The sequence below is a fragment of the Lissotriton helveticus genome, chromosome 1_2, assembly GCF_964261635.1.
Source record: "Lissotriton helveticus chromosome 1_2, aLisHel1.1, whole genome shotgun sequence".
NCBI classification, from domain to species: Eukaryota; Metazoa; Chordata; class Amphibia; order Caudata; family Salamandridae; genus Lissotriton; species Lissotriton helveticus.
This window is the reverse complement of record NC_136058.1, coordinates 155621892-155646576: the sequence shown is the minus strand read 5'-3', so window position 1 is coordinate 155646576 and position 24685 is coordinate 155621892. Positions and strand designations below refer to the sequence as shown.

Below are 24685 nucleotides of genomic sequence, written 5' to 3'. Positions count from 1 at the left end.
ATGCAAAATCATTTTTCAAAAATAGAATGTATCGGGTTGATTTATGTGTTCAAATAGGAATCTGTCTGCCTAAAATATGGTCTCCAAGAACTCCCACAGTGCATGTTTTCTCTTATGTATACTTCATACAATGTGGTACCCTAGGTGTATAAATGTTTTAATTTTACCAGTACAGGGTGCCTTGCTCACGCCTATAATGAGCTATTCTTTTTTGATATCACATAAAAGAGTAAAACACATGAAAGTGATTTCTTATATTTACTCGAGTTCAGACTATGTTTTACTTATCGAAAAGCTGTAGGAATTAAGCTGCAATTGGGAATGCTTATGTCATTTTCTGAGGCGGGTAAAATATACTTTACCATTCCAAATGCTTAATTAAGCACTTTGACAGGCATTCCAGTGCACCAAATAAGAGTGCTGCGTGTTTTGTTTTGTGTTTCTCGTGGAGTGCTTTTCGACTGCCATAAAGATAACTCTAGCGGTGCAAGGGTAAGTAGCACCCCATCTCTGTGGGAGCTGACTGGGCTGATAGCTGGTAGATAAGGTCTGTGTTTTGTTGCATGTAGCTTAGCAGTTCATGCATGAAGACAATAGCCTGGCTATCATCTCTTCTGTTGCATGTAGCCCTGTTAAACTTATCAGAGACAGTCTGTACATTTGAAACAAGGGTGGAGACAGTAACAATAATTAAAAAGATGCTTCAGTCGAGGGAAATCACTAAAGTATGCAAGCATGCAGCAGTGTAAGAGTGAGTGTAAATTATTGCACATTGGATATTGATGGGACTTCTGAGCTGCACCATGTGGTCCTGGCTGATTTGAAGTTAGGGAGGGGAGGACTCCATCGTCTGCTTCTTTGTCACAGTCTGTCTCGGGTTGCGTTGTTGTTCGATACCATCCTCCACCTTGTAGTGGGAATCTTACTAAGACTGTAATGGAAGCAGTTCATGTTTCTGAGCACACCCGCGCTGTGATCCGCTGTCTAAGGGTATCTGTCATTCCCTCATTATGGTCTGTACAAAAAGGTTCAACAAGATCTAAGCCGAGAACCATTCCCTTCTTTTGTTCGCGCCCTTCGAATTATCTTTGTTCCATAATTGTCCTCAATGACAGAAAGGGAGCCCCAGGATATTGGCAGTCATCAAATTTGACGATGTGTCCCAGGATAAAAAAACATTGCACAAGTCTAATAATGACTAGCACAACCTGGTCATCGTTTAGCTCCAAAACAATGAACTCATGGACATATGTCCCCTATTAATAGTGTTTCCTGATGAAGTCCATTCAGTTACACTGTGTTGCGTTGATGGCGAAACATGGCGAACAAGCTTCCATCCATGTCAGCACAGTAAAATGAGAAACAGTCCCATTCCTATGACTAAACAAAAAGCAGCATGCACTCTGCTGGCTCCCTGAGTGTCAACTCTAAAGACACTCCATTCAGAAAAACACTATTGCCTGGCTTTGGTTGTAGTCTAGTTTTCCACCCTACATTAAGTGGCGAAAGTCTTACGTGGTATTAAACAAGATGGACAGCTGTCTCTTTAAAGTACCTCTTTGAAACCGGGATAGCAGAACACATTCTGCCAGGAAAGAATAGGGAATGGAATCCTGTGTTTTCATACAATTAATGCCGACCAAATGTTACGGTCGAGATGTACCGTGAATAAATCTGTCAGTATATTAATACCAGAAGTAAACGGTTGTAGGACTACATGGCTTTAAAAAACAAACGCATGTTATGTATCTGGTTTGAGTACACTGCATGCATCTGCATGAAGGAATTATTTATCTTCGCTAACAGCGCCCTCCATGTGACCTTGAGATGGGTTGTGTATCTGTTATTCTGTATTTTTGTATTGTTTCTCGCATTAATTGCTGGCAGGATGTGACTCATTTTTTTATTGCTCCAGAAATTCTGGAAAGGACAGAACCTACCCTACTCCTCCCATACGTCAGCACTGGTGGCGGAAACCATTCCCTCAGACCCACAGACCTAAACCTAGACCGTGGCCAAAGGAATTATGCGGCGGAGGGACCAAATGGCGCACATTTTCTGATAGTTTCACTTCTTTATTTTGTAATTGTTATATATCCTAAAGCTGTCTGGGCAAACATTTAACCTCATTAGTACGTGATGGACTATGTGGCACATACTGAAACCCCATCATTATGCGGAAAATGCTGCGGTCTCAGAATCGCATAATTCTAGAGCCACAATTGCATGCTGAATCCGTTCTCATGCACTTACTGGAAATGGACTGAAAACCGCATCGTTCTCATAGAAAGTATTCTAGTTTCTGAACAATGTATTGTCTATCACTAGGATTGTATTACAGTTAATATTTTATATTTTGATGTATGTTCTGTTTTTCTGACCATAAATCAATCACAAGTTACCTCTTGGCTCCTGTATAAGCTAAAGACAACAAACATTTAAATATAGAAATTTGGGGGGGCGTGGCCGACTGCCGAGCATGGCGGCAGCTTGAAGAGGGAGCTCCTGCAGGCACAACGGCCCGAGTTAACTATCCGCACATCCATCCGTCTTCTGCCCGCTCGAAGGAGTGAAATCAGCGCGGGGACCCGAGCGGCACTGATTGCCCCGACCCCGGTGGTTCTCTGACGCCGGGAACTGCTTCATCCGGAGACGGTGATCCGAGGCCTACCTCAGCCTGCTTCTATCTGCCAGCACCGGCCTGTGGTGATCACGGAGCCCGGGCGGAAGTCGCCCGTCCCCGGCCCGGACCCTGGGACTCTGCCCGGTCTCGACTGCCTTCCTGCCGCGGGGGTAACGGGACGACGCCGCGCCTCCGGCGCCCCCCCCCCCGGTGTGGCCCAGGGGAACGTCACCAGCCGGACACAGCATAAGCGCTGTCTGGGGACACATCACGCATCGGAGGGGGCACGATCCTGCATTGGACACTGACAGGCGCCATTTGGAGGCACCGAGTGACTGGACCCGCCGCTCCTCTGCCGGGGTGAGGAGCTGCAAGCCGGGGCCCCCAACGTCTCCCTGCACTGCTATCCATACGAGACCCACCCCAATTGCCCGGAGAGGCGCACTCGACCTCACTAACTGGACGCAGAGGCGGCTTTCCATGTGAGTTGGCGCATCTACGTTAGGGGACAGTGACTCTGCACGGGGGGCCCCCCCCATGTTATGACCCACCAAAGCGGCGCAACGACACAACAGCTGGTAGCGCTATACTACACGCTGATTGCCGGAGCAGTCCCGACACAGACCACGCCGGCGGTCCTCGGAGACCGGTGTCCTGGCCGCTGCGATCACTTACCGCGCTGCATCTCAGCCCTGAGTGGCCCCACTGTGCCCCCCTGACCCGTCTTCATGCTTGAAAGAACGCCAGACCGTAGAAGCTATCTGCGGTGTCGGAGGGGACAGAACGTAGCGGTGTTTAACTCCCGTCCTGCCGAAGCCCCTGAACAAACTGATGCGAGTAAATTGAATTCTCACATCTAAAAACGTTTTCCTGCCACGGAAACCACACCTGGCCCAGGAAACACACGGGCTCTGCAACGCTAAAAACGTATAGAGATAACGTTGTGAAAACGAAGACCCTAAATAACAACATTAAACTGTGCAATTTTTGGCGCTTACTGCATAAATCACGTTTTCAGGGAAGCTCACGTCCTGATGATGATCTAAACCAACCTAGATCGAAACGCCGTCGACAAACTCAAGGAAAACCCCCCCCTTTTTTATTGTATATAATTTGTGTGGGAATACCCTTGTGGTGACATCTTTGTATATAAATGTATATAAATGTTTTTTAAGTCACTTTGAGCACTTTTTGTCACATATGTGAGCACCTGATAAGAAATTCATTATTGCTTTACAAGTCCTTTATTTATTCTTTGTTTAAATTCTAATAAAATTGACCTATATGGTATTCAACCGAGACCTTCTCCAGACCTAATTTTATGAATTAATTTCATAATTTACAATATTCTCTCAGGACCTCGTTGAGGCCACCAAAACCATTGTTATATTTACAAGTACTCTTAACCCCAGGTTTCACTAATGGGGTACCCTTGTCTTCTTTAAATCCCCTGACCCGTCTGGCACACACGCAGCAAGACCTACCACTTAGGAAGACTCCGCAGCAGATAGACCGGGACCTAACCAGCGCCCAGGGGCCCGTAGTTCCTTCGTCATCGCGACGGCATGGCTGGCAAGGGTACTCGGAGCACGACGACACAGGCGAAGCTTGACAAATTCGCATATGGCCAGCATGCCCAATCGCTGAATACTGGCCGCCATTCGGCAGGCGCGAACCTGGAGCCGAGTGGCGCTCCGAAGGTGACCTTAGAGGACATTATGAAAACTCTCAACGAGGTCCGGTCGACGGTGGGTTCCATCTCCACCGAGGTTACCCTGCTGCGAGCTGACTTTCAAAAAATGACGGAGAGAGTGTCGCAAGTGGAGGTGGTCACCAAATCGCTCGTGGAGGATACTTCGGAGCTACAGGTGGCGATGGAGCGCATGGAAAACATCACTAAGCAGTTGCGGGAGAAGCTCGACGGCCAAGAAGGGCGTTCCAGGAGGAACAACGTCCGCATCCTGGGCCTGCCGGAGACGGAGGGTAAGGCCGCGATGGACTTGTACGTCGAGGACTTAATCAAAAGTCAGCTGAAACCTAAGGGCCTCTCGCACTTCTTCTCTGTTGAACGGGCGCACCGAGTTCCTGGGGGTACGGCCAAGCCGGGTGCCACTCCGCGGCCTGTGCTGGCCAGGCTCTTCAATTTTCGGGACAGGGACGCGATCCTTCAGGCTGCGAGAGTCTCCCCGCCGGTGCGGATACAGAACTCCACCTTAGCATTCTTTCCTGACTACACGGCTGATGTGGCCAGGCGCAGGAAATCATTCACGGATGTAAAAAAGGCCCTTCGAGACAGAGAACTACCATATTCCATGCTATTTCCCGCCAAATTGCGCGTAGTGGCCGAAGGGAAAACTTGGTTCTTCGACACGCCTGAGGTTGCTAGAGAATGGCTGGATGGCTGGAGGCGGGTGGGCCATCCCCAGCGGCCGCACAGAGAACGGCAGCGTCAACGCAGTGGAAAATCGACGAGTCAACCTTCCAGAGACCCCCCGAATGGAGAAGATGTGACAGTGCTGGATTCTGATCTTGAAAGAGACCCGTTTGACTCTGGACAACCGGTTCGGGGCTGATTGAATTGAGATGACAGAGACAATGCAGGTTTGCAGCCTTGGGGACTTACCGCTGATGGAGCTGAGTAGGGCGGGCATTGGCCGGTGCCTGTAGGGGTCTCACCAACCCCACGAGCAAGTAAGATGACCAGGGAGGGACTTAAGCACTCTGCCAAGTTGGGGTTGCGGGCGGGTTTTCGTCCGTGGTGCAGGGGAGCAGGGAGGGGGTTGGGGAGGGTTGCTGTACTGTTGCAGTTATGGTTATTGTTCTGGTTGTTAGTCGTCACTACGTGTACTACTTATGATCGACACACGGTCGCACCACAGGCCGTCCATGCCCGGTACTCCGGTCCGCATCACTACATGCAGGTAACACTATACTGCTGCACATTAATACCACTGGTATTGCCTATACATGACACAGGAAACACGAGTTGCGCACACTGAGGGCGCCCCTGCAGTGACACTGGTGCCACCGCTAAAGCTGATTACGTGGAATGTCAGGGGTCTGGGGGATAAAATTAAGCGAGGTCTGGTGTTGCAGACCATCAAACGCCAGGGGCCTGAATTAGTCCTGCTTCAAGAAACACACCTGGTAGGGAATTCATGCAAGGCACTTGATAGGCGCGGGTATGCAATGGCGGTTCATGCTGAGTTCACCACGGGCTCCAGGGGCACTGGGATACTCCTAAAAAAAAATTCATCATTTCTAGTTACTGGTCACAAAGCGGACGATCAGGGACGTTTTGCTGCACTCTCTGGACAATGGGAGGGGAAGACCCTCAATGTGGTGTCCGTGTACATCCCCCCTGCACTACACTCTACAGCACTGCCAGCGCTTGGGCAATTTCTCATTGGCCTCCCGGAGGGCGATATAATTGTTGGCGGGGACTTCAATGCTATAGCAGACCCTTTATTGGACACCTTTCCCAGAAGGGCGCGCCCCAGGGGAGTGACCGCGCTTCCTGGCTTCCTAAACGCGCTGGGCCTCACGGATGTATGGCGCCAATTAAACCCTGCGGCAACTCAATACACGCATTACTCATCCACACACAACAGCCTTTCGCGTATAGATTACTTCTTCTTTTTGGGGATGGGACTAGGTTCCATAGACAAGCTAGAAATTTTACCCAGGGGCATCTCAGACCACTCCCCAATATCCCTCCATCTTACTACCAGAGAAAAGAAGCGCGCTAGGACATATCCAATCTACCCGAATTATTTACTGGTCCCAGGCATCAGGAAAAAACTTCAAGTGACTACAAAACACTACTTTAGCGAAAATACGGGAACAGTCTCCTCGCCCACGGTGCTCTGGGAGGCGTACAAGGCGGTTCTGCGCGGCGCGGCCATAGCGGCGATCACTGGCCACAAGAGGGATTCCAGGGCTGAACTGGCTAAATTAGAATTGGCACTCCATGCGGCGAACACTGCCCACATGTCAGACCCCACCCCTGGCAACGCACACACATTACACCTACGACAGGAGCGGCACCGGGCACACCTCCAGATGACTGTTCAAGGTCATTTGGCGAACACCGCACACCGAATCTATGACGTTGGGGATACGGCCGGGAAGATGCTGGCGTGGTTGGACAAAAGGGGCGGCACTAACAGAGGGATACAGAGATTGTACGATCGTGAGGGCCGACTGCAGACACACCCGGACAGCATAGTTCGCACCCTAGCAGGCCACTTTCAAGACATATACACCCCGGTTCGGTCCGTCGTGGAACAGGAGGCGCTGGCCTCGCTTGAGCACATCACTGTCCCGGAGCTTCCGCAATCTGCACAACAAGAACTAGACACGGACTTGACGAAGGATGAGATCCAGTTGGCGATTCTTGCGTTACAGTCCGGCAAAGCGTTGGGGCCCAACGGGATCCCTGTAGAGTGGTACAAGGCGAATGCCTCGGCATTGGCCGGCCCACTGTTGGATATGTACACTGATAGCGTAGAGAAGGGTTCGCTCCCACTTGATCAGCGCACGGCCACGATAGTGGCCATCCCGAAACCAGGCAAACCACCTACTGAATGCACCTCTTATCGGCCCATTTCCTTGCTGAACATTGAGGCAAAGATTTTGGCGAAGCTCCTAGCCAGTCGCCTCACTCAGCACCTGAGTACTCTGATACACCCCGATCAATCGGGCTTCATGCCACACAGGAGTACAGCTCTGAACCTGCGGAGAGTGCATGGGGTACTGGCGCGGGCGCATCGACTATCGGACCCGGCTGTGATTCTATCGCTGGACGCCAAAATGGCGTTCGACATGGTAGAGTGGGAATACTTATTCGCGGTCTTGACCCGCATGGGCTTCGGTCCGAAATATCTTGCGTGGGTGCGGTTGCTCTACACGTCACCGATCGCGCAGGTGGCTGCGAATGGTCGTCTTTCGCCTCCATTCCCATTGGGGCGCGGAACTAGGCAGGGGTGCCCTCTGTCTCCCCTTCTTTTTGCATTGGTACTGGAGCCGTTGGCAATTCTGCTTAGGGCAACACCATTATTCCAAGGCATTGCCTGGGAGAGCGGCTGGGAAGACAAAGTCTCCTTATATGCGGACGATATGCTAATATACATGGTCAACCCAGCCGAGGGAGTCCCGGCCCTACTGGCGCTGTGCGATAGGCACGGCCAGGCGTCAGGGTACACCCTGAATTGGTCCAAGTCTATACTGTACGTACTTAAGGGCCCGAACCCACTTCTACCTGACGACTGCCCCCTGACAGTGACAACCACCTCCTTTAAATATTTGGGAATTTTCGTTACCGCTGATGCCGCGGACTTTTATACTAAAAACCTGCTACCACCTCTTGTGCGCTTACGTGCAGACATAAAATACTGGGCGACTCTACCGTTAACCCTCCTTGGGCGAGCGGCACTGTATAAAATGATGGCACTCCCGAGGTTTCTGTATGTGCTGGAAAACTCTCCATATATAGTACACCAGCGATACTTTAAGCAGGTTGCTGCACTGATCTCCAGCTTGCTATGGAGCAATGGCCCAGCAAGGATAGCACAGGAAAAACTGGTGAAAAGCTGGTATGAGGGAGGGATTGCGTTACCCAATCTCCAGCTATATTATTGGGCATCCCAACTTAAAATAATTAATCATTGGATACACACCCCACGGGAGGACCCCGCATACAAGGCTGACTGGGCACAACTGGGGACAGACGGCATGCTTGCAGTATTGTACACTCCGTCGCGTGTGAGGGGCCTACTCGGCCCGACATTCCATACAGCGACACTATGGCACACAGCACAATCCAGACTGGGCTGGAGGGGGAAGATAACCAAGATGACGCCACTGTGGGACACTGCAGCGCTGGGTAACCTGCGGTCCTGTAAGGGCTTCACGCAATGGGACCGCATCGGGATCTCAGTGGTTGGAGACCTCTGGGACAAGGGCGAGGTGCTTCCATTTACGCAACTCCAACACCAATATAGCATGGGCTCCGCTGAGGCATTCCGCTATGGGCAGATCAGACACGCTCTAATGCAGGCAATTCCACCTGAAACCACACTCCCTGACTCGTCACCCCTAGAGGACAGGTTGCTGACGGAATTTATGGAGCAAAAAGTGACCTCTCTCACTTATAAAAAACTGCTCAATAACCTGCCAGAGCCCACTCGGACACTTAAGGACCGGTGGGTTGAGGAACTTGGGGAGATGGATGACATGGAGTGGAACGAGGCCCTTGCATCACCACGAGAGGTGGGCATATCGGCAAGGTTTCGTTTGGTACAACTCAAGATCTTGCATCGCACCTACTGCACCAGAACACTTCTCCACAAAATACACAGGGTGCCACACCCTTACTGCCTCAGGGGATGCGGGGAGGAAGGTACTCTGTTTCACACACTGTGGGAATGTCCTCGAATCCAAGAAGTGTGGAGACAGATCATGCGCACAGTCTCTCAGGCCATTGGAGTGTCGGTCCTACCTGAACCCCGTACATGCCTTTTGAACATCTGGGACCCTACTGACTTGAACAGGTATGGCCAGCTGTGGGTTACTTTAGCTGTGACCGTGGCAAAGCGTGATATCGCCCAAAAGTGGGGTGCCCCGGACCTACCTACGGTGGCTGGCTGGACCAGATATATGGACCTCCTGATGGTGAAGGAAAGGGCAGTTTATGTGTTACGGGCCTGCCCCCGTAAATGGAATAAGATTTGGTTGCCGTGAAATAAGTATAGGGGAGAGCCGTGTGCACCCTTACCGGAGGGTGAGGATTCGGACTCCGATGAGGACGATGAATAAACTGTACGGGTGCATGCACTATGCATGGGGGTATGTGGGGAGGGACCGGGTGATGAAGCCTACCGTTGACTGTGAGACTATATACTTCATTGTCGAGTGACGACTTTAGTTGAGTTCTATAGTTTCCTTTGTTGTTTGCTATACGTTGCAATTGTTAGGGTCAAGTGATTAAGCCTAATAATACTCTGCCTCACCGTTACCATCAGGGTATGGAGCTGAACGCTTTCTATGTAGTAATTGCTTCTGACAATCTCATGCCATACTCAAGATGTCAAACGATATATGTTGTATTACGATCTATCTTGTCATTTGTTCCTACTTATGCAAACAATAATCTCCGAACGTGCAATGTATATGTTATTGGAATTATGTATCCTGTATTCCTGACAATAAAGTTTTATTAAAAAAAAAAAATATATAGAAATTTGGTTTTGTTGTTCTTACGGTGTGTAATTAACATCAATATGTTCACTTTAAAATACAACTGTATGTCTTGAATCGCACACATCAAAGTGCCAGGGTTCCTTAAAGAGCACTTGACTTTTTTTTACCTTTATGGAAGCCAATGCTTGGCAGTGGGATCTGCGGGGCGGCTGAATCGCACTCTGTTAATTACTTTGTGGCAGTGCTTAATTTGTAAAACAAAAAGTACCGGGGCGCTCATCGGGAGGCTACCGCAGCTCACACTAGCCATTGGCCCACCAGTGCTGCCAACAACAGTACCAACACAAGTACTAACAATCACACCCCTACAAGTTTGACAATTCATACTCTTCCAGGCCCCAAAGCTACCAGAATAGCTGCAACACAAGGTATTAGTCATTTATAATGTCTTTTGAATTAATAAACAACTGTTGTTGGCTCATCACTAAATTACACACCCAGCGACGCCAAGTGGCAGACAGTCTTAAGTGAAACCACCGGCACAAATTAAATACTGCTTTGTGGTCTTAACAACACTCCTTCATTAGTAGCACATCTCAGCATGACCTCTAAACATGTAGTGGAACCGACATGGCTGGATCTGGCAGACTCTTCGGTCAGCTCTACATTCAGGGCCTTATTAAGGGTTGGCCCTGTCATATGCCACAATTATTGGATATTCAAAGTTTTCTAGGGAATAACATGCCGATTTTAGTGCTTAGTGCACCAGTATCCTCATGCCCTAAAAAATACCCAACTTTTCTCCTTGTTCAGCTCCGGCAGGTGTGAACTGCCGAAATTAAACAAATGCTGCAATCTTTATCACACCGGATAAACACCAGGTGCAATAAATAGCACGTATCATAATTGTGATCTGAGCACAAGCACCTCGCAATACAACCAGCCCCTTGTAATTAGACCTTTGTGATCTTTGGCTAATTGTGATCCCCATTCCTCACCTTTAGCAGCATACCTAGGGCCCCGATTCTGAATTTGTTAGAGTAAAGGTGTTATTTATCTCACCAATAAAATCAGAATCCCTGGGGTCTCAAATTTATCGGGTGCAATAAATAACATCTACTCTGTGTTTTGGGGGAATAACAAGCGTATTTTGATACTTACTGGACTAAAAACGTCATGTCGCCGTAAATTCTTACTGTTTTCTGCTTTTGAACTTGTGAATTGTAAAAACAAGCTATATGATACTTTGCAAGATAAAGGTGACTGCATGCATTTGTGCTTGCTGAGGACAATATTTCAGTGAAATTTCAGTGAAATTAATATTAAAAACGGATCCACCATACAATAAAACAGTCCCACAAAGAGCCATAAAACAGCCCATACAATGACCTGTCAGAGCTGCCCTCAGGCACTGCCAGATTGCCATAATGTTCCACCCTGTATTTACACAGACAGGGACTCTGTAGGTATATGAAAGGAAGGTTCCAAGCAGGTGAAAAAGAGCTCCCTTCTATCTAGACACTTTATCAGGCATGGAATAGGAGGGCTTTTAACTTCTTTCCCTAAGGAAACAGAATCCTCCCTGCTAGGACCTCTGAGAGGGGACAGGCCACACAGGTTAACTTGTAATACTGGGGAAAGAAAGGGAGGTGGAGTTTTAAGATTGGAGAGTCCTGGTTTGGTGTGTACTTAAGAATATTGTTTTGAGGGTGAAGGGTCCTTCTAACCCCTCTGGTGGCTGGACAGAATCTTCAATTGATGTGTAAACACACTGGTTTCCAAGGTGATTATTACGGCCTGACTGACAGTAGCATAAAGAATTATACATGGATAACAGTGACTGAGGGGGATGTTTTGCACCAGGAGGTTCTGAATGACATCAAATAGACAAAGAGAGTGAAGTTCGAGCGGCCTATGATGCCACTCAGAATCCTGAGATGAAAAGCATCCCCATTATTAACTTTTTGCGCAATTAGAATTGTATGTTATTTATGCCCCCAACTCATCAACTTTCTTTCAACTGCTATGCAAAGTCAGAAGAGTGAGAGGAGAGCAGTAGATAAATGGCCTTTCCTCCCTCGCCTTTTACTACCACCATCCTCTGTGCCTTCCTTTCCGCTCTCAAATCTGTGCTCTCTGCTCTCCATGGGAGCAGAAAACCAACGCCGCACTGATAGCTTCTCTGAGAGGCCGGTCAGAGCAACCTGGAACTTCTTTAGGATGTGGTCACAGCTTTTGTTTCTCCTATGTCAGGGTTCTCCAAAGTCAGTCCTGGAGGGCTGGATCCATTCCAGATTTTTAACCCCTTGGCCGCGGCGGTAATTCCGCCGCGGCGCTAGGGGGTAGGAGGGGCCGCGTGGCGCCACCATGCTTGTGACGGAACCACTCCGTCACGAGCCGCGGTGGCACTGTGCTTGTGACGGAATGGTTCCGTCACGACCCCGCCCGCTCAATAGAACACGCTGCGCAGGTGCGAAATCAGCGCCGCGCAGGCACGGCGGCCAGGCCATGAAGGAACGATTCCGTCACCAGCACAGCCCCACCGTGGCTCGTGACGGAATGGTTCCATCACGAGCGTGCAAGGGGTTAAGATAACTGCATATATAAATGGGGATATGCTTAAAATCTAGCATGGATCCGGCCCTCCCTGACTGACTTTGGAGAACCCTGCCCTATGTGAATCACACTGGAGGGAAGACTGCAACTCCTGGTCTCAGGTTCTGTATGGCCCTCTATTGGGAAGATCTTTATTTGCGGTATTTCCTGTAAGAAAGGACTTCAGCTACATCTGGTCCATTCCAGAGTCTCCTAGCCAGGATTCCAGGCATGTAAAAAGGGGCCAGGGATCAACACTATAAAAGTTGATGAGAAGCTCCACGGAACAGGAACTCCCAGGTAACAGATGCCATCCTTACCCAAGATAGTGGAAAGAGAACACTCTCAAATGATTCAAGAGGCGGGTTGTTGATCACCCATTATATGAATGGGCGTGGTGGTGATTTCGTATGCATTATGGCCCCTGCTGTGGGAAATCCAGCAAATGTTGTTCTCTCTAACCTGGAGGCACACTGGCACCAATAGACTGATGTTCAACTAGTCAAGGCAAGCCCCCACTCAATACTTCTCAATGGTCACGCCTAGACCAGTTATGTGGCATGAACTCAAATGATCTTGGAGAAGAGAAGAACAGTTAAAAAAAAGCTGTGCTTGGACTGACATCTTCAGTATGTGTTTTACGCAGCCCAAAAAGGCCAGATACATACAACACCTCCACTACAGGTTCCAGATAGAAGATTGTCGCAAAAAGCGTAGTCTTCATCTGTGCATCGGTAGACAGAGCATCAGATCTGCAATTAGCCTGACTAAATGCACTCCCAATTATGGCACATAAGGTAGTAAACAGACTTGAATAACAAGTTGCCCAAGTAGACACTGTTTGGTTAAAGGTAGACGCAGAGATTTTGAAACTAGAAATGTGGGCCCAGATTCTGAAAACGTCACGGAACGCAACGCAGCAGCCAAAACTGCTGCGCTGAGTTGCATGCAGGAGAGCGCCATATATACAGAGATATGGCTCTATCCTCCCCTCTCCCTAGTTCGGGTACGGGTTTTAGCTGCTGTGCACCATGCACACACCTTAGCACCATAGTGCTAGGGTGCGCGCCTGAATATACCATAGGTTTTGTACAGGAAGGCTACCATTCCTATACAAAATACTATTACTAGACAAGTTTAAAACTTTTTCCTACTTTGTATGTGTGCTGTACAGTGCAGCATACATGCTAAGTCGGAATAGCAAGGAGAAATGAAACCGTTTCTCTTTTTAACCCCTGCTTTTCAGCGGCATTCATTTTTGGTGCTAAACCTTGTCTACTAATGTTAGTAGATAGGTTAGCGTCAAAAAACATGGGTTGTTGCATGGGAATGCCCATCTACCACCCATATAACACGCCCTTGATGGAAAGTAATGCAAAGCAACGTTTTGCACTGCTTCGCGATACTATAGTCTTAGAGCCCGACCTAGCGGGCTCTGCCGGCCATTATAGGACTGCTCCAGCATTAAAGGGCCTAGACAAAGGCGAGGGCCTTTAACAAGGGAGCTGGCCGTTAATGGCTGGTAGAGCCCGCTAGAAGGGCTTTAAGGCTTTTAGAACATTCCGCCCCAGAGGGTAGAATGTTCTAATTGGTAAAAACAAAGGCCTCTCTAGGCCTGAGGGGTTTTATATCCCCTCAGGCCCCGAGAGGCCTTTGTTCACACCAGCAGTTGTGAATGAAAACAACATTAGAATGTTGTTCTGCTGGCTTCTACCGGCCCGTAGAAGCCCAGTGCACTTGTCTGCAATCGAGTGCTCAACATTCTAATGTTCTAATTTTATATACTTACCAACGCAAACACCGATTTGCGTTGATTTGTTCATCCTCACAAAGAATTAGCATTGGTTTAGCTTTATAAAAGTAACACTAACCCGACGTCAAACCTTTGGGACTCTTGGCCGTGGTTCTAAAGTGAGCTGCTTGGCCATTATACGGCTGCTAGTTCCACTATTCGGTGCTCCACAGAGTTCCACCATTCGGTGCTCCCTTACCTCAGAAGATGTCCTCATCTCCACCCGTTCACGGCTTGTTGCAGAAGAGTGTCATAGGGTGGTGCACCACGGCCCCTCGAGGAGTTCACATGGGACAAGCACCAGGCTCCTTTGTTATTACATTTTGAATTCTTGGGCACCCATACAAAAATATGCATCAAATGACTTTCAAACACAAAGTGTACCTTGAACTTCGGTAACTGCACTTCTTAGCAGACCACTCAACATGCACGTGATGCTGCTCAAACAAAAAAGGTCATAACCATGAGAAAAAGCAAATGAAACAAAGCCAGCAGCCACCCTGCACTGACCTCTCACAGGATGATGGGTGGTCCCTGGAGGGGCAGCCCGCGTGGATGACGAGGCTCTGCCTGCAGACAGGCCCTGGCATATCTGTCATGTCCATCCCCACCATCGACTTCTTGTCAGGGATCAGGTGACAGAGGTCGTATCCTTCACTCACTGAAAGAAAGAGAAGAGGGCCAGCACAAGGCCGGGAATGCCGTCAGAGCTGAAGGATTAGCACAGCACTCATTCAATCAAATATTTACCGAACACGTGGGGCCACAGAATAGAAATGAGGAAAATGTCTGCTTTTTCAAATGGTTAATGATATTGTTTCGTAGTATAAACAGGTGTCTATATAGCGCTTTCAGAAACGTAATAGGCCTTTAATTGGTGCCTTTGGAGGGACTCCCTGCCGATAACTTGAGCTGAATTGAAAAACACAAAATGCCAACACCCACTTATTACTTTTCAAAAAAGCCAATTATTTAAGGACAAAAGGACAAACACTATTTCTTTATATTTGACCCGGTATATTTATTTACACCTATCGACTTCAGTATTTATTTATTTTTATACTTTTTTGTCAGAGAAGAAAAAATACATTCAACTACTCACAATGAATATATACATTACTATCTACAAAACACTTAGTATATACAATTCGATTATACAATTACAAACAATCTACATGTAATACAAAACATACACGAAAATTAATTCAAAACGATCTTGTGCATAAATGATCAAATCAATATTCATACAGAAGAAAAAAGAGACAAAGTCAGTAGGGGAAGGAGTAATAGCTTATTCTTGAAAACGTCTAGTGTTACGAATAACTCCCTCCAATGTGCCGATGCGTTTCTAGTCCAAAGAACCCAATTTCTGGACTGTCATCAGGGATCTGTCACTTATCTGTCGGTTTTTAAAACCTGATTCCACTTGAAATTATCCGGGCTTGCAGCTTCTATGCTGACGCATTCCTTTTTTAATAGAGAAAGGTCTGTGAACATCAACATTAAACAAGCACTGGCAAGGCAATAGGTCTCGATTTTGCAAAAAGCAAAATGCTTTTGCCTGGTGGTGCGTACTATTGGTTACAAAAAAAGAAGGCAGCACAGAAGAGCGATTGCTACTTGAGATCACTTCACTCTGCTGGTGCGCACCTACGTGATGACATATGCATGCGTATGTGTAACAGCGTATGTAACCCCTTCCATGCTTCTGTCAGCCAATGGCTGTCGCGAGCACTACCTCCGTAGTGTTACGCATGTCCGTTGGCCGATGCGGCCCCTACCCACTGGGACCGCATCGTGGCAGAATTGCACCACCGCGGTTAAGCGGGTAAGCGTCAGCAGGATAATGAGGGTGTCATTTGTTTAGCTTTTTTATTTACAAACTTTTCTAGAATTGTGTAAATTACATCTGTGAGCCACTGCGTACAGTTCCAATCTCAATTCAAGTACAAACTTCTCTCTTGCAAAGAAGAGACAGTCCTGTGGTTGATAGACAAAACCTTTAAGAATATAAAAAATAGTAATCCACTCCATTATTACTCGTATTACTCGTTTACGTACGCTTACATTACTTTGTGTATTGTTGCCAAAACACCCACAATGGCAACAAAATAAGAATATGAAAAACTCACATAATATACGCATGTTCAATAATAAAGGAAAAACCAAAAGGCAAGAGCCAATAACATTACATCCATATGGATGTCTTATATGTTAATGCGTATGTGTGAGAGCTGACAGGGGAGAACTCCTTTCAGCACAAGAACCCTCACTCACCCATTGGGTTCCCTCCTCACACCTGGATTGCAAGGTCCATGGTGTGGGCTACAACTCCTCTGCAGGAAGGACCCGAAGTGTTTTAAGGATGAGCGATGTTATAAACCTGGTCAGTAGGATTGGGGGAGTATGAACTTCGGATTTTCCACAAGCACGCTATTGTATCTTGTGAAAATACATTGTATTCTATGAGAAGCAGGGCACGAGAAGCTTGAGGGGCAGTTTATTAGGAGTACTTAAAACAATATATTTCCAACTAACAAAAATGTTTTGAGACCTTCAAAACATAGAGACCAGAGAGTGTGTGTGTATTTTTGTCTGTGTGAAATCCTAGATGAAATCCAACAGACATCTCACCATATGCGACTGAAACCACTTGTACCAACCTACTTACTACAGAATACATTTTTTAATAGGGTGTAACATCCCAAACACAACCCTGAAGCTACGCCCTGCTTCTCACAGCCAGTAATGAGTATTTGAATAGATGTGAAAAAGGTGTAAAATGCCCCCTCCCCAGAAGCAAACAGTAGACTGACCTGAATGGGCACAGATGACTACTTTGAACCTTATAGACTATGCATTGTTGTGGCTGTGGGCCTCGCTTTGATATTAGTGTCAAAACCTGCTTGACAAGTATGCTTGAAAGGGATAGAACAGGATTCCAAATCTTTCTTGTGTATCCACTGTCTGGTTGCTGAAGGACCCTGCTTTGTCCTACCAGACCTCTGTCTCTTGGTTTGTTGTGGGTATAGTAGCTGCAATATACTGGATTTTAGTATTAGATAGGGAAGGACGCTAGGATGAACATAGTAAACTACCCCCCACACACACGACAGCACACAGAGGCTAGGTTTACGGTGTCTGAAGACGCTCGCCATCTTGAAAAAGGCCAAAGTGGAGAAGGTTGACACCGGTAATGTTTACCCCATTGTTAGGGCGAGTCGAGGAGTCATTCCCATCCATGCCAGGCATAAATTCGGCACCTCCAAGCACTAACTTCAGCATACTGCTGGACATTAGGAAGTACAGAAGAGGATTGAATCTGCTGTATTGGACCTGAGAGATGCCATTTTGTACACAAGACAAAGAAGTGGACTCCAATGGTCGTAACGCTAACCTCTTGTTTAAGCAACAAGGATACAACAAGCTACAAAACCTTTTTCTGCAACTGACCAGCTGACTGGATGCAGACTAGGTCCTACTCTTGGCCTTTGCCTAACACCATCTTAGCCTCTAAGTGCCTACCCTGAGGACCTGGGAGTCTTTAGAATTGTACTCCTGTAGTGGACTGGGACAATAAGGACTGAGTCAGAAGGTAACATCTTTGACTAGGACGAACCTGGTTGGCGTCTCAGTCTAAAATTGTGCCTTGGTCCTGGTCACCTTGACCATTGACTACCATTGGAACTTTGTGCTTCTTGGTGCTATTCCTACGTAACATTTAGGCACCCTTATTGTATTTTTATCATTTTGGTGCAATTTTGTTAACTACATTTTCTATTTTAGCTTGGGATTTTTATTGTTTTGCATTTCAACTTTATTACTGTTTTAGTAGTGCATAAATACTTTACATATTGCCCTACATTAGGCCTGTCTGCTTTGTGCCATTTCTATGAAGGGGGTTTACCTCAGGTTAATTTAGTGGCTCTCAGGGTTGTAATTATTGCTTGAGGTGGGTAGTCACCGAAAAAACATAATACGTTTTCTCTCAATTTACACTGAACAAATGCCAGATTTTCTGATAAACTGTCATCTCTGGTACCGGCTCCTGCCAAATATCTTGATAGCTAGTTGGACTCCTGCAGAACTGAAACTCTAAAGGCTACAGAGCAGCCGTCATAGATACTCTCATTATATTGCATCCATCTTACACCTAATACTGTGAAGGAAACCCTTAACTCTTTGCCAAGAATTGATGGAGCAAGATGAATCACCAGTTCTCTTCCACTGTAGCTCACTTCAGGGGCATATTTGGCAGATTTCAACAACCTCTTGTTATACCTTTATTGCTTAACGAGTGCTCTTGGGCCTCAAGGTAGTCGCGTACTCTTCCTGTACAGGTAGGTTTCAAGCATTTTGTACAGAGAGAAATAAAAGTGTTGACCTTGGTAAATCACGAAAACATATTATTCGTCCTCCCTTTATGAAGGCAGACTAATAACTCCTTTGGGATGCATTTTTCAGCATTACCCCTCAACGTGTTCATTGCATGTCAATTGGGAATTTTAAGATGTTCCTCATTTTCCCTGGAAATGATAAAAAATATATTTGCAAACTGTTGTTACTTTGGTACCTTTATGCTCATCAATTATCCCTAAATGTTCAATCACAGACACCCACATCTTACTAATTTTTAAAGCCACCTTCTTCTTATTTGTTGCTCAAAATAATTTCTCTTAGGAACCCCCCTAAATCTAAAACTAACACCCTAATAGTAAGTAGATTTTTGTAAGTAAACTATTTCACAAAAACCTCTAATACCAGCATGTATCACCCCCAGGATGTTACCATTGTCTTCAATCCACGTCCTCCTGACACCTGTTGCACCTGAAAGAAGTAAAGAACACTTCCAACCCCTATTTTTCAAGCACCCCTACTATGCTGACACAGAAGACAAAAACTAAAGAAAACATTCCAAAACTTCAGTTTTACTCTGGTCTACTCATGGTTTCCAAAAAATACATTCAGCATATTCATGTGTCTTCAATTGCAGCAACCTGCATCATGTCAGCGTAAGTCTGCCATTAGCAAATAAAGTATGTGTTTCTCTAAGATGTTGCTATTAATATGATGATCAATATTGTGTGAATAATAATAGTGATTTTTATTTGTATATTCCACGTTTAAGACGTGAGTGATATTGTTTCTCTTTATGTAGTTAGTCCAGTGTGGTGACATCCTCAGGGGAAAAAACAGACCTTTACAGAGAGCATTTCTCTTGTAAAAAGCACTTCTTGAGCAATAGGTGCTGAACAAAGAAGTGTTGTATGGAGTTGATTGTAATGGAAAATGTAGCTTAAATTAAGTGCCTTAAATTATGCAAAATATTAACATGAGAATGCTTAAGAAATAAAATGTAGGAAAACGTACCTTTTCTTAAATGATCAAATTAACGTGTAGCCTGATTTTGTTGGTAGTAAGCACTAATTTCTATCGCAATTACATTGTCAGGTCAGACTACGCCTCATTTATTTCCTCTACCCTTTCTTTTCCTTCATTTAACTTTTCCTTCTTAAATAAATAAATGCTTTCAACAGATGCTGAGTTGTGCTGCATTAAATAAATAATTAACATTTTGACTTCATTAGACATGTCATTTTTGTAGAATGTGCTGACTTTAAAAACGTAATTCTTTACTTCCTAAGCTACTTGCTCTCATCGTATTTAGTTAGATTTTAGCTGCCACATAATAACAATAATGAATTTGAAGCAGTATATTAAAACAATGGCGCCTACATGAAAATGTGAATCTCATGACATATTTCAGTAAAGTTACAACTAAAATGTTTCTGCTTAAAAATAGTTTATAGTCACGCACTAAAATTCTGAATAGCTAATAGTTTAGACTGCAGGGTTATTGTAGGAGTTCAGAGTGAAACTAATGCACATAAATGTTAGCACCTAAGTTGACAACTTGTAGATAGCACCCTACTGACAACATACATTTACCTAGTGAATGAAGAAAGAAGTAGAAGACCATCGAGCGACCCTTTTTCAATTGCGTGAGATGACCTAACATCAGTGTGGATTGATTCATGTGTTTTTGTGTTTACAATACACATGTTCCTAGTTAGGCATTGGAAATTTTACATTAGAACACACTCCAAGAGCTTTATGCTGTCCAGGCTGGTCCAGGCTATTTGTGCTGCTACCATCCTTTTTATTTACCCTTCTGCCCCATTTGCTGTGAGCTACTGATGACGGTGATTTCTGTCACCTACTATTTTGTATGTGTCTAATTTCTTTAAAGTTTATAGCAACTGCTGATGACTATTTTCCAAACAAAACTGAACAGTTGTTACTGAGGCAGTTGGCTGATACTAATTGGAAGAGGAGACTCTGATGTCTTTCCAGAACTACTCATCAAGAGAATTTCAACTGCAATCTGATTCTATTTCAATGCTCCTTTAAATCTCTCTGTTTTCTGAAAGGACTCTTTAGGGATTCTGATAGGTTAGAATCTGCTGGAGTACAATAGAGAATTAGATAATATTTCCTTTATGGAACACACTGTAGTTTTCTTGATTGACTGTAACCATCATTTTGTTCATACTTCTGTAAATTGATTTATCTAATCTCTAATCTGAATAACGAGACCAAAAACAAAATACTAAACTCTTAATGACAAATAAAGATTTTCAAACTAAATGTAAACTCTCATTGTTGACTGAACATAAATAATAGTGTTTATTGAGATGTTGTTGACTTATGCTCCATTCCAAAACATTGGCAAAGATCCAGTCAGCCTTAAGAAGAACAAGGCACGGAGTTGAAGACCACCTGTGTAAATCACAGATTGAACTGATTTAAATAAAAAGTATTTCCACACGAGCAGTAACAATGTTGCGTTTTCAATATCGACCTACAAAAATATATTCAGTATAGCAACTGAGAGCATGTCACCAAATAAAGTGTATGTAAAGAATCTAGATTTTTCTAATCTTAAATCCACATCTACTAATCTTGGCAATAATTTGCCTGCTGTTTGTACCTGACTGCTGCTGTAACCGTCTTTTGCCTCAAGCCCTCCTGCCCTCCTGCTACAGGGACCCTCTTCATCAACCTCGCCGGACCCGCTGCGCGGGTCCCGCAGCGCGGCGTCTGCTCAGGGGGCGCTGACTCTGGGCACTCTCCATCTGACCGGCAGGGCTGCGAGCACGAAGCAGGGACTCCGTGGACCAGGAGTCCCTGCGAGCCCTATTGAGACCAGCTGGGCTGCTCTCCCTGCCGGCCTCGCCCACCGCCCACGGGGTTTAACAGGCGGGATTTCCTACTTGCAGGCGGGACCCTTTTGCCTGCTGTTTGTACCTGACTGCTGCTGTAACCGTCTTTTGCCTCAAGCCCTCCTGCCCTCCTGCTACAGGGACCCTCTTCATCAACCTCGCCGGACCCGCTACGCGGGTCCCGCAGCGCGGCGTCTGCTCAGGGGGCGCTGACTCTGGGCACTCTCCATCTGACCGGCAGGGCTGCGAGCACGAAGCAGGGACTCTGTGGACCAGGAGTCCCTGCGAGCCCTATTGAGACCAGCTGGGCTGCTCTCCCTGCCGGCCACGCCCACCGCCCATAACGCCAATTGGTATTTCAAGACCCCAGCTTACCCGCTGCGCGGGAGCGTCCCGGGAGAAGCCCGGGACAAGGGCGGGACCGTCTGTGGCCGTCCGGGGCCGAGGGAGGCCGGGCTGGGCTAGCCCTCTGACATCGACCTTACTGGTCTATATTGCATTAAGAAAGAGTTCTGTCGATTAAGTGCTAGACTTTGAACTCTTCAAAAGGGCTGGTGACACCAAAGCATGTCTGTATATTCAGGCAGTGTTGTCCCGATGACCCAAACCGACGAGCCTGGACCTACAGTTATTGGCCCCTTGGATAAATACTTTAATCGGCCAACTCAGGATATCGATAAAGAGATAACGCTTGCTGAGAGGCGTGCAGAGCGTAGATTGTCTATCGAAATTCTTAAAAATCCTGGAGACAAACGCCAAGTACAAGTATATCCTGTATTGGTAACGCCTTTGTCATCTGTAAACTTGCCTGTTGTTGCTGAAATATGTCATGATGTAATTATTATTAAGGAGAACCAGGGCATTTTAGCAGAGCCAACATCTCCCTGTGTGAGTCATATTGACCCTATATTATGCCCACCTGAAACATGTGCCCCAGTACTTGTGCCTCAAATAAATTCTGGCTCAAAAAGAAAAAGGACCATCGCACCTAGAAAATGCAATACTGTTAAACCCCCACACAAACTTAGGAAAGTGAGCAAAAAAATTTGCCCCGGTAAGGCTGATATTGAAGCAAGTCGTAGTGGGGAGAGTATACAAGAGGGTGATGTTATTTCATTGGATAATATGGGTTCTAGCACTGTTAATTCTCCGGATACTGGGTTGGCAATGGCCGGTACATTACAACTTCCTAGCAACCTATTACTAGATCTAGAAAGGCTGCTAAGGTCAATTGTACTTCCATTAGAGGAACGAATTAGTAAATTATCCGAACGGCTAGACCGTTTTGAGCAGGCGACATTAGATAATTTCTTTTCAACCAAGGCACTCATAAAAACCCAAGCAAGGCTAGTCGAGAGCAGTAAGCCCAAGAATAATATCCAATGTATACCGGAGGAAAAGGGACGAAGGATACAAACTAATTCCCCAGTGCCACCCAAGTCGGGTAGTGCAGTAGGGAAGAGACCACCCAAGCCTCTTGACTTAGTTACATCAGGCCCTATTAACAACTGTCCTATTATTACAACTACGTCCCAGACTGCAGCACAAATAATGCCGCCTAGTTTAAAACCGTTGCTAGGGGAGGGTGCAGGGGGCAACGTGTGTTCCGGTATAGGTACTGCTCTACCAATTGTCCCACCAACTAGCAATCAACCCCCAGTAAGCAAATCTGCACTTTGCCCTGCTCCGATAGTTTTCACACCATCCCTACCAGTCTTGAAAAAGCAATCTCAAAAGAAACCGCCAATGAACCTTACCCCTGATTCCTTTCCCTATGTAGCTGTCCTTACCAATGTTCCACCACTTCTAATGGGACAAAGAGAAACCTTCCAGATGCTCAAAAATAAAGTCATGCACTGGTTAAGGGTGAACCGGCCACTACCAGGGGAAGTGGATGGACTAATACTGGGGGTGAGGAGAATAGAATGGATAGGTTGTACCCCTAAAAGTTTGGGAGGGGACTGTATTGTGGTCAACTTCCAAGATCCAAGGGTGGCGGGATGGATAACAAAATTGGGATGGGGCATAAACAATGGAGGAATCAACATTGTTGATCTTACCTTCTTCTACCCACGCCCTATCAGTGTCCTGACTGGTCTGCTCACTGAGCAAACTTGTCCCTCTTATCCCCCACGGTCTAGGATTTACCCCCCTGTTTCGTTGTCTCAGTGCCAAAATAATTTTAGAGTCCCGATCTGTAACTCTTCGGCTGGATGGCAAGATCCAGGTTGGGGATATTGACAGACTTTTCACTATATGGATTCTGGTGGAATGGGAAAAAGTATGAATCAACAAGGTGATTCTAATGACCCTGATCCACACGCTGGGGTAACGCTGGATGACACGAATATGGGCAATGACATCGCAAGTATGGAGGAAGGCTGTGGGGATGCAACGAAAGGGGAGCTACCTGTACTGACCTTGCATGCTGACGATGACATTAATGGGGGCAGTACAGGTAGTAGTGTGAGACCTGTCAGGATTGATGTAAGTTTGGAGAATATACAATCGTGTCCTCTAACAAGCGAAGTGTGTGAGGAAGGGTTTAGTTCTGGGAAATTGCTATCTTGGAATATTGCTGGTTTGTGTAGCAAGTCTGAATTGCAACCCTGGGTAGACTTTATCAACGGGTTTGACGTGTGCTGTTTCCAAGAAACATGGGCCTGTGACCCAGTTTTTCTATGTGGCTATCTAAATTTCTCTATCCCAGCAACCAGAGGGGCTAGGGGTCGACCAATGGGAGGGCTTACAGTGTGGATAAGGCAGGATTTGGACATTTCTATTAAAGTGTTGGATTTGGGCCATAGCGACATCCAAATGTTAAGACTGTCCTCAGAAAAGAGGGGCGTGATTGATCTGTATAACATCTATGCAAGAGGAAACAACTCGAGGAGTTCTCCCACCCTAGAGGCCTTGCTCTCCTTCTTGGAATCTAAGTCCCTAAGAAATAGAATTGTAGTAGCGGGGGATTTAAATAGGACCTTCGAACCACTTGACTGTACAAATGATCCCTTAGGTCAGGATGAGGATATGCTTTGGGGTATACCACCCTTGGGCATAGATCCTATAAAGCGGTGGACGAAGGATGTATTGCTACTAAATGCTATGTGTTTGGAGTATGGGTTAAGAGCTCTAATCGGGAGGACACCAGGGGACAAAGAAGGTGCCTGTACTTTTGATAATGGCCATAGCAGGAGTAGAATAGATTACGTTATATGTAGTCTTTCACTCTGGCGGGGTTTTTTTGACATG

The 24685-nt window shown here is 46.2% G+C and overlaps 1 protein-coding gene across 3 annotated transcripts in view; it reads right to left on the bottom strand.

Annotated features, from left to right (window-relative positions):
- The window catches only part of GLIS1 (GLIS family zinc finger 1), a 1570389-nt gene that overhangs the window by 1081023 nt on the left and 464681 nt on the right, over window positions 1–24685 (bottom strand). For all 3 annotated transcript variants that reach the window (XM_078673453.1, XM_078673455.1, XM_078673456.1), the window contains exon 2: window positions 14721–14871. In XM_078673453.1, coding sequence (XP_078529579.1) covers window positions 14721–14871 — 151 coding nt within the window. The remainder of the gene's footprint in view (window positions 1–14720; window positions 14872–24685) is intronic.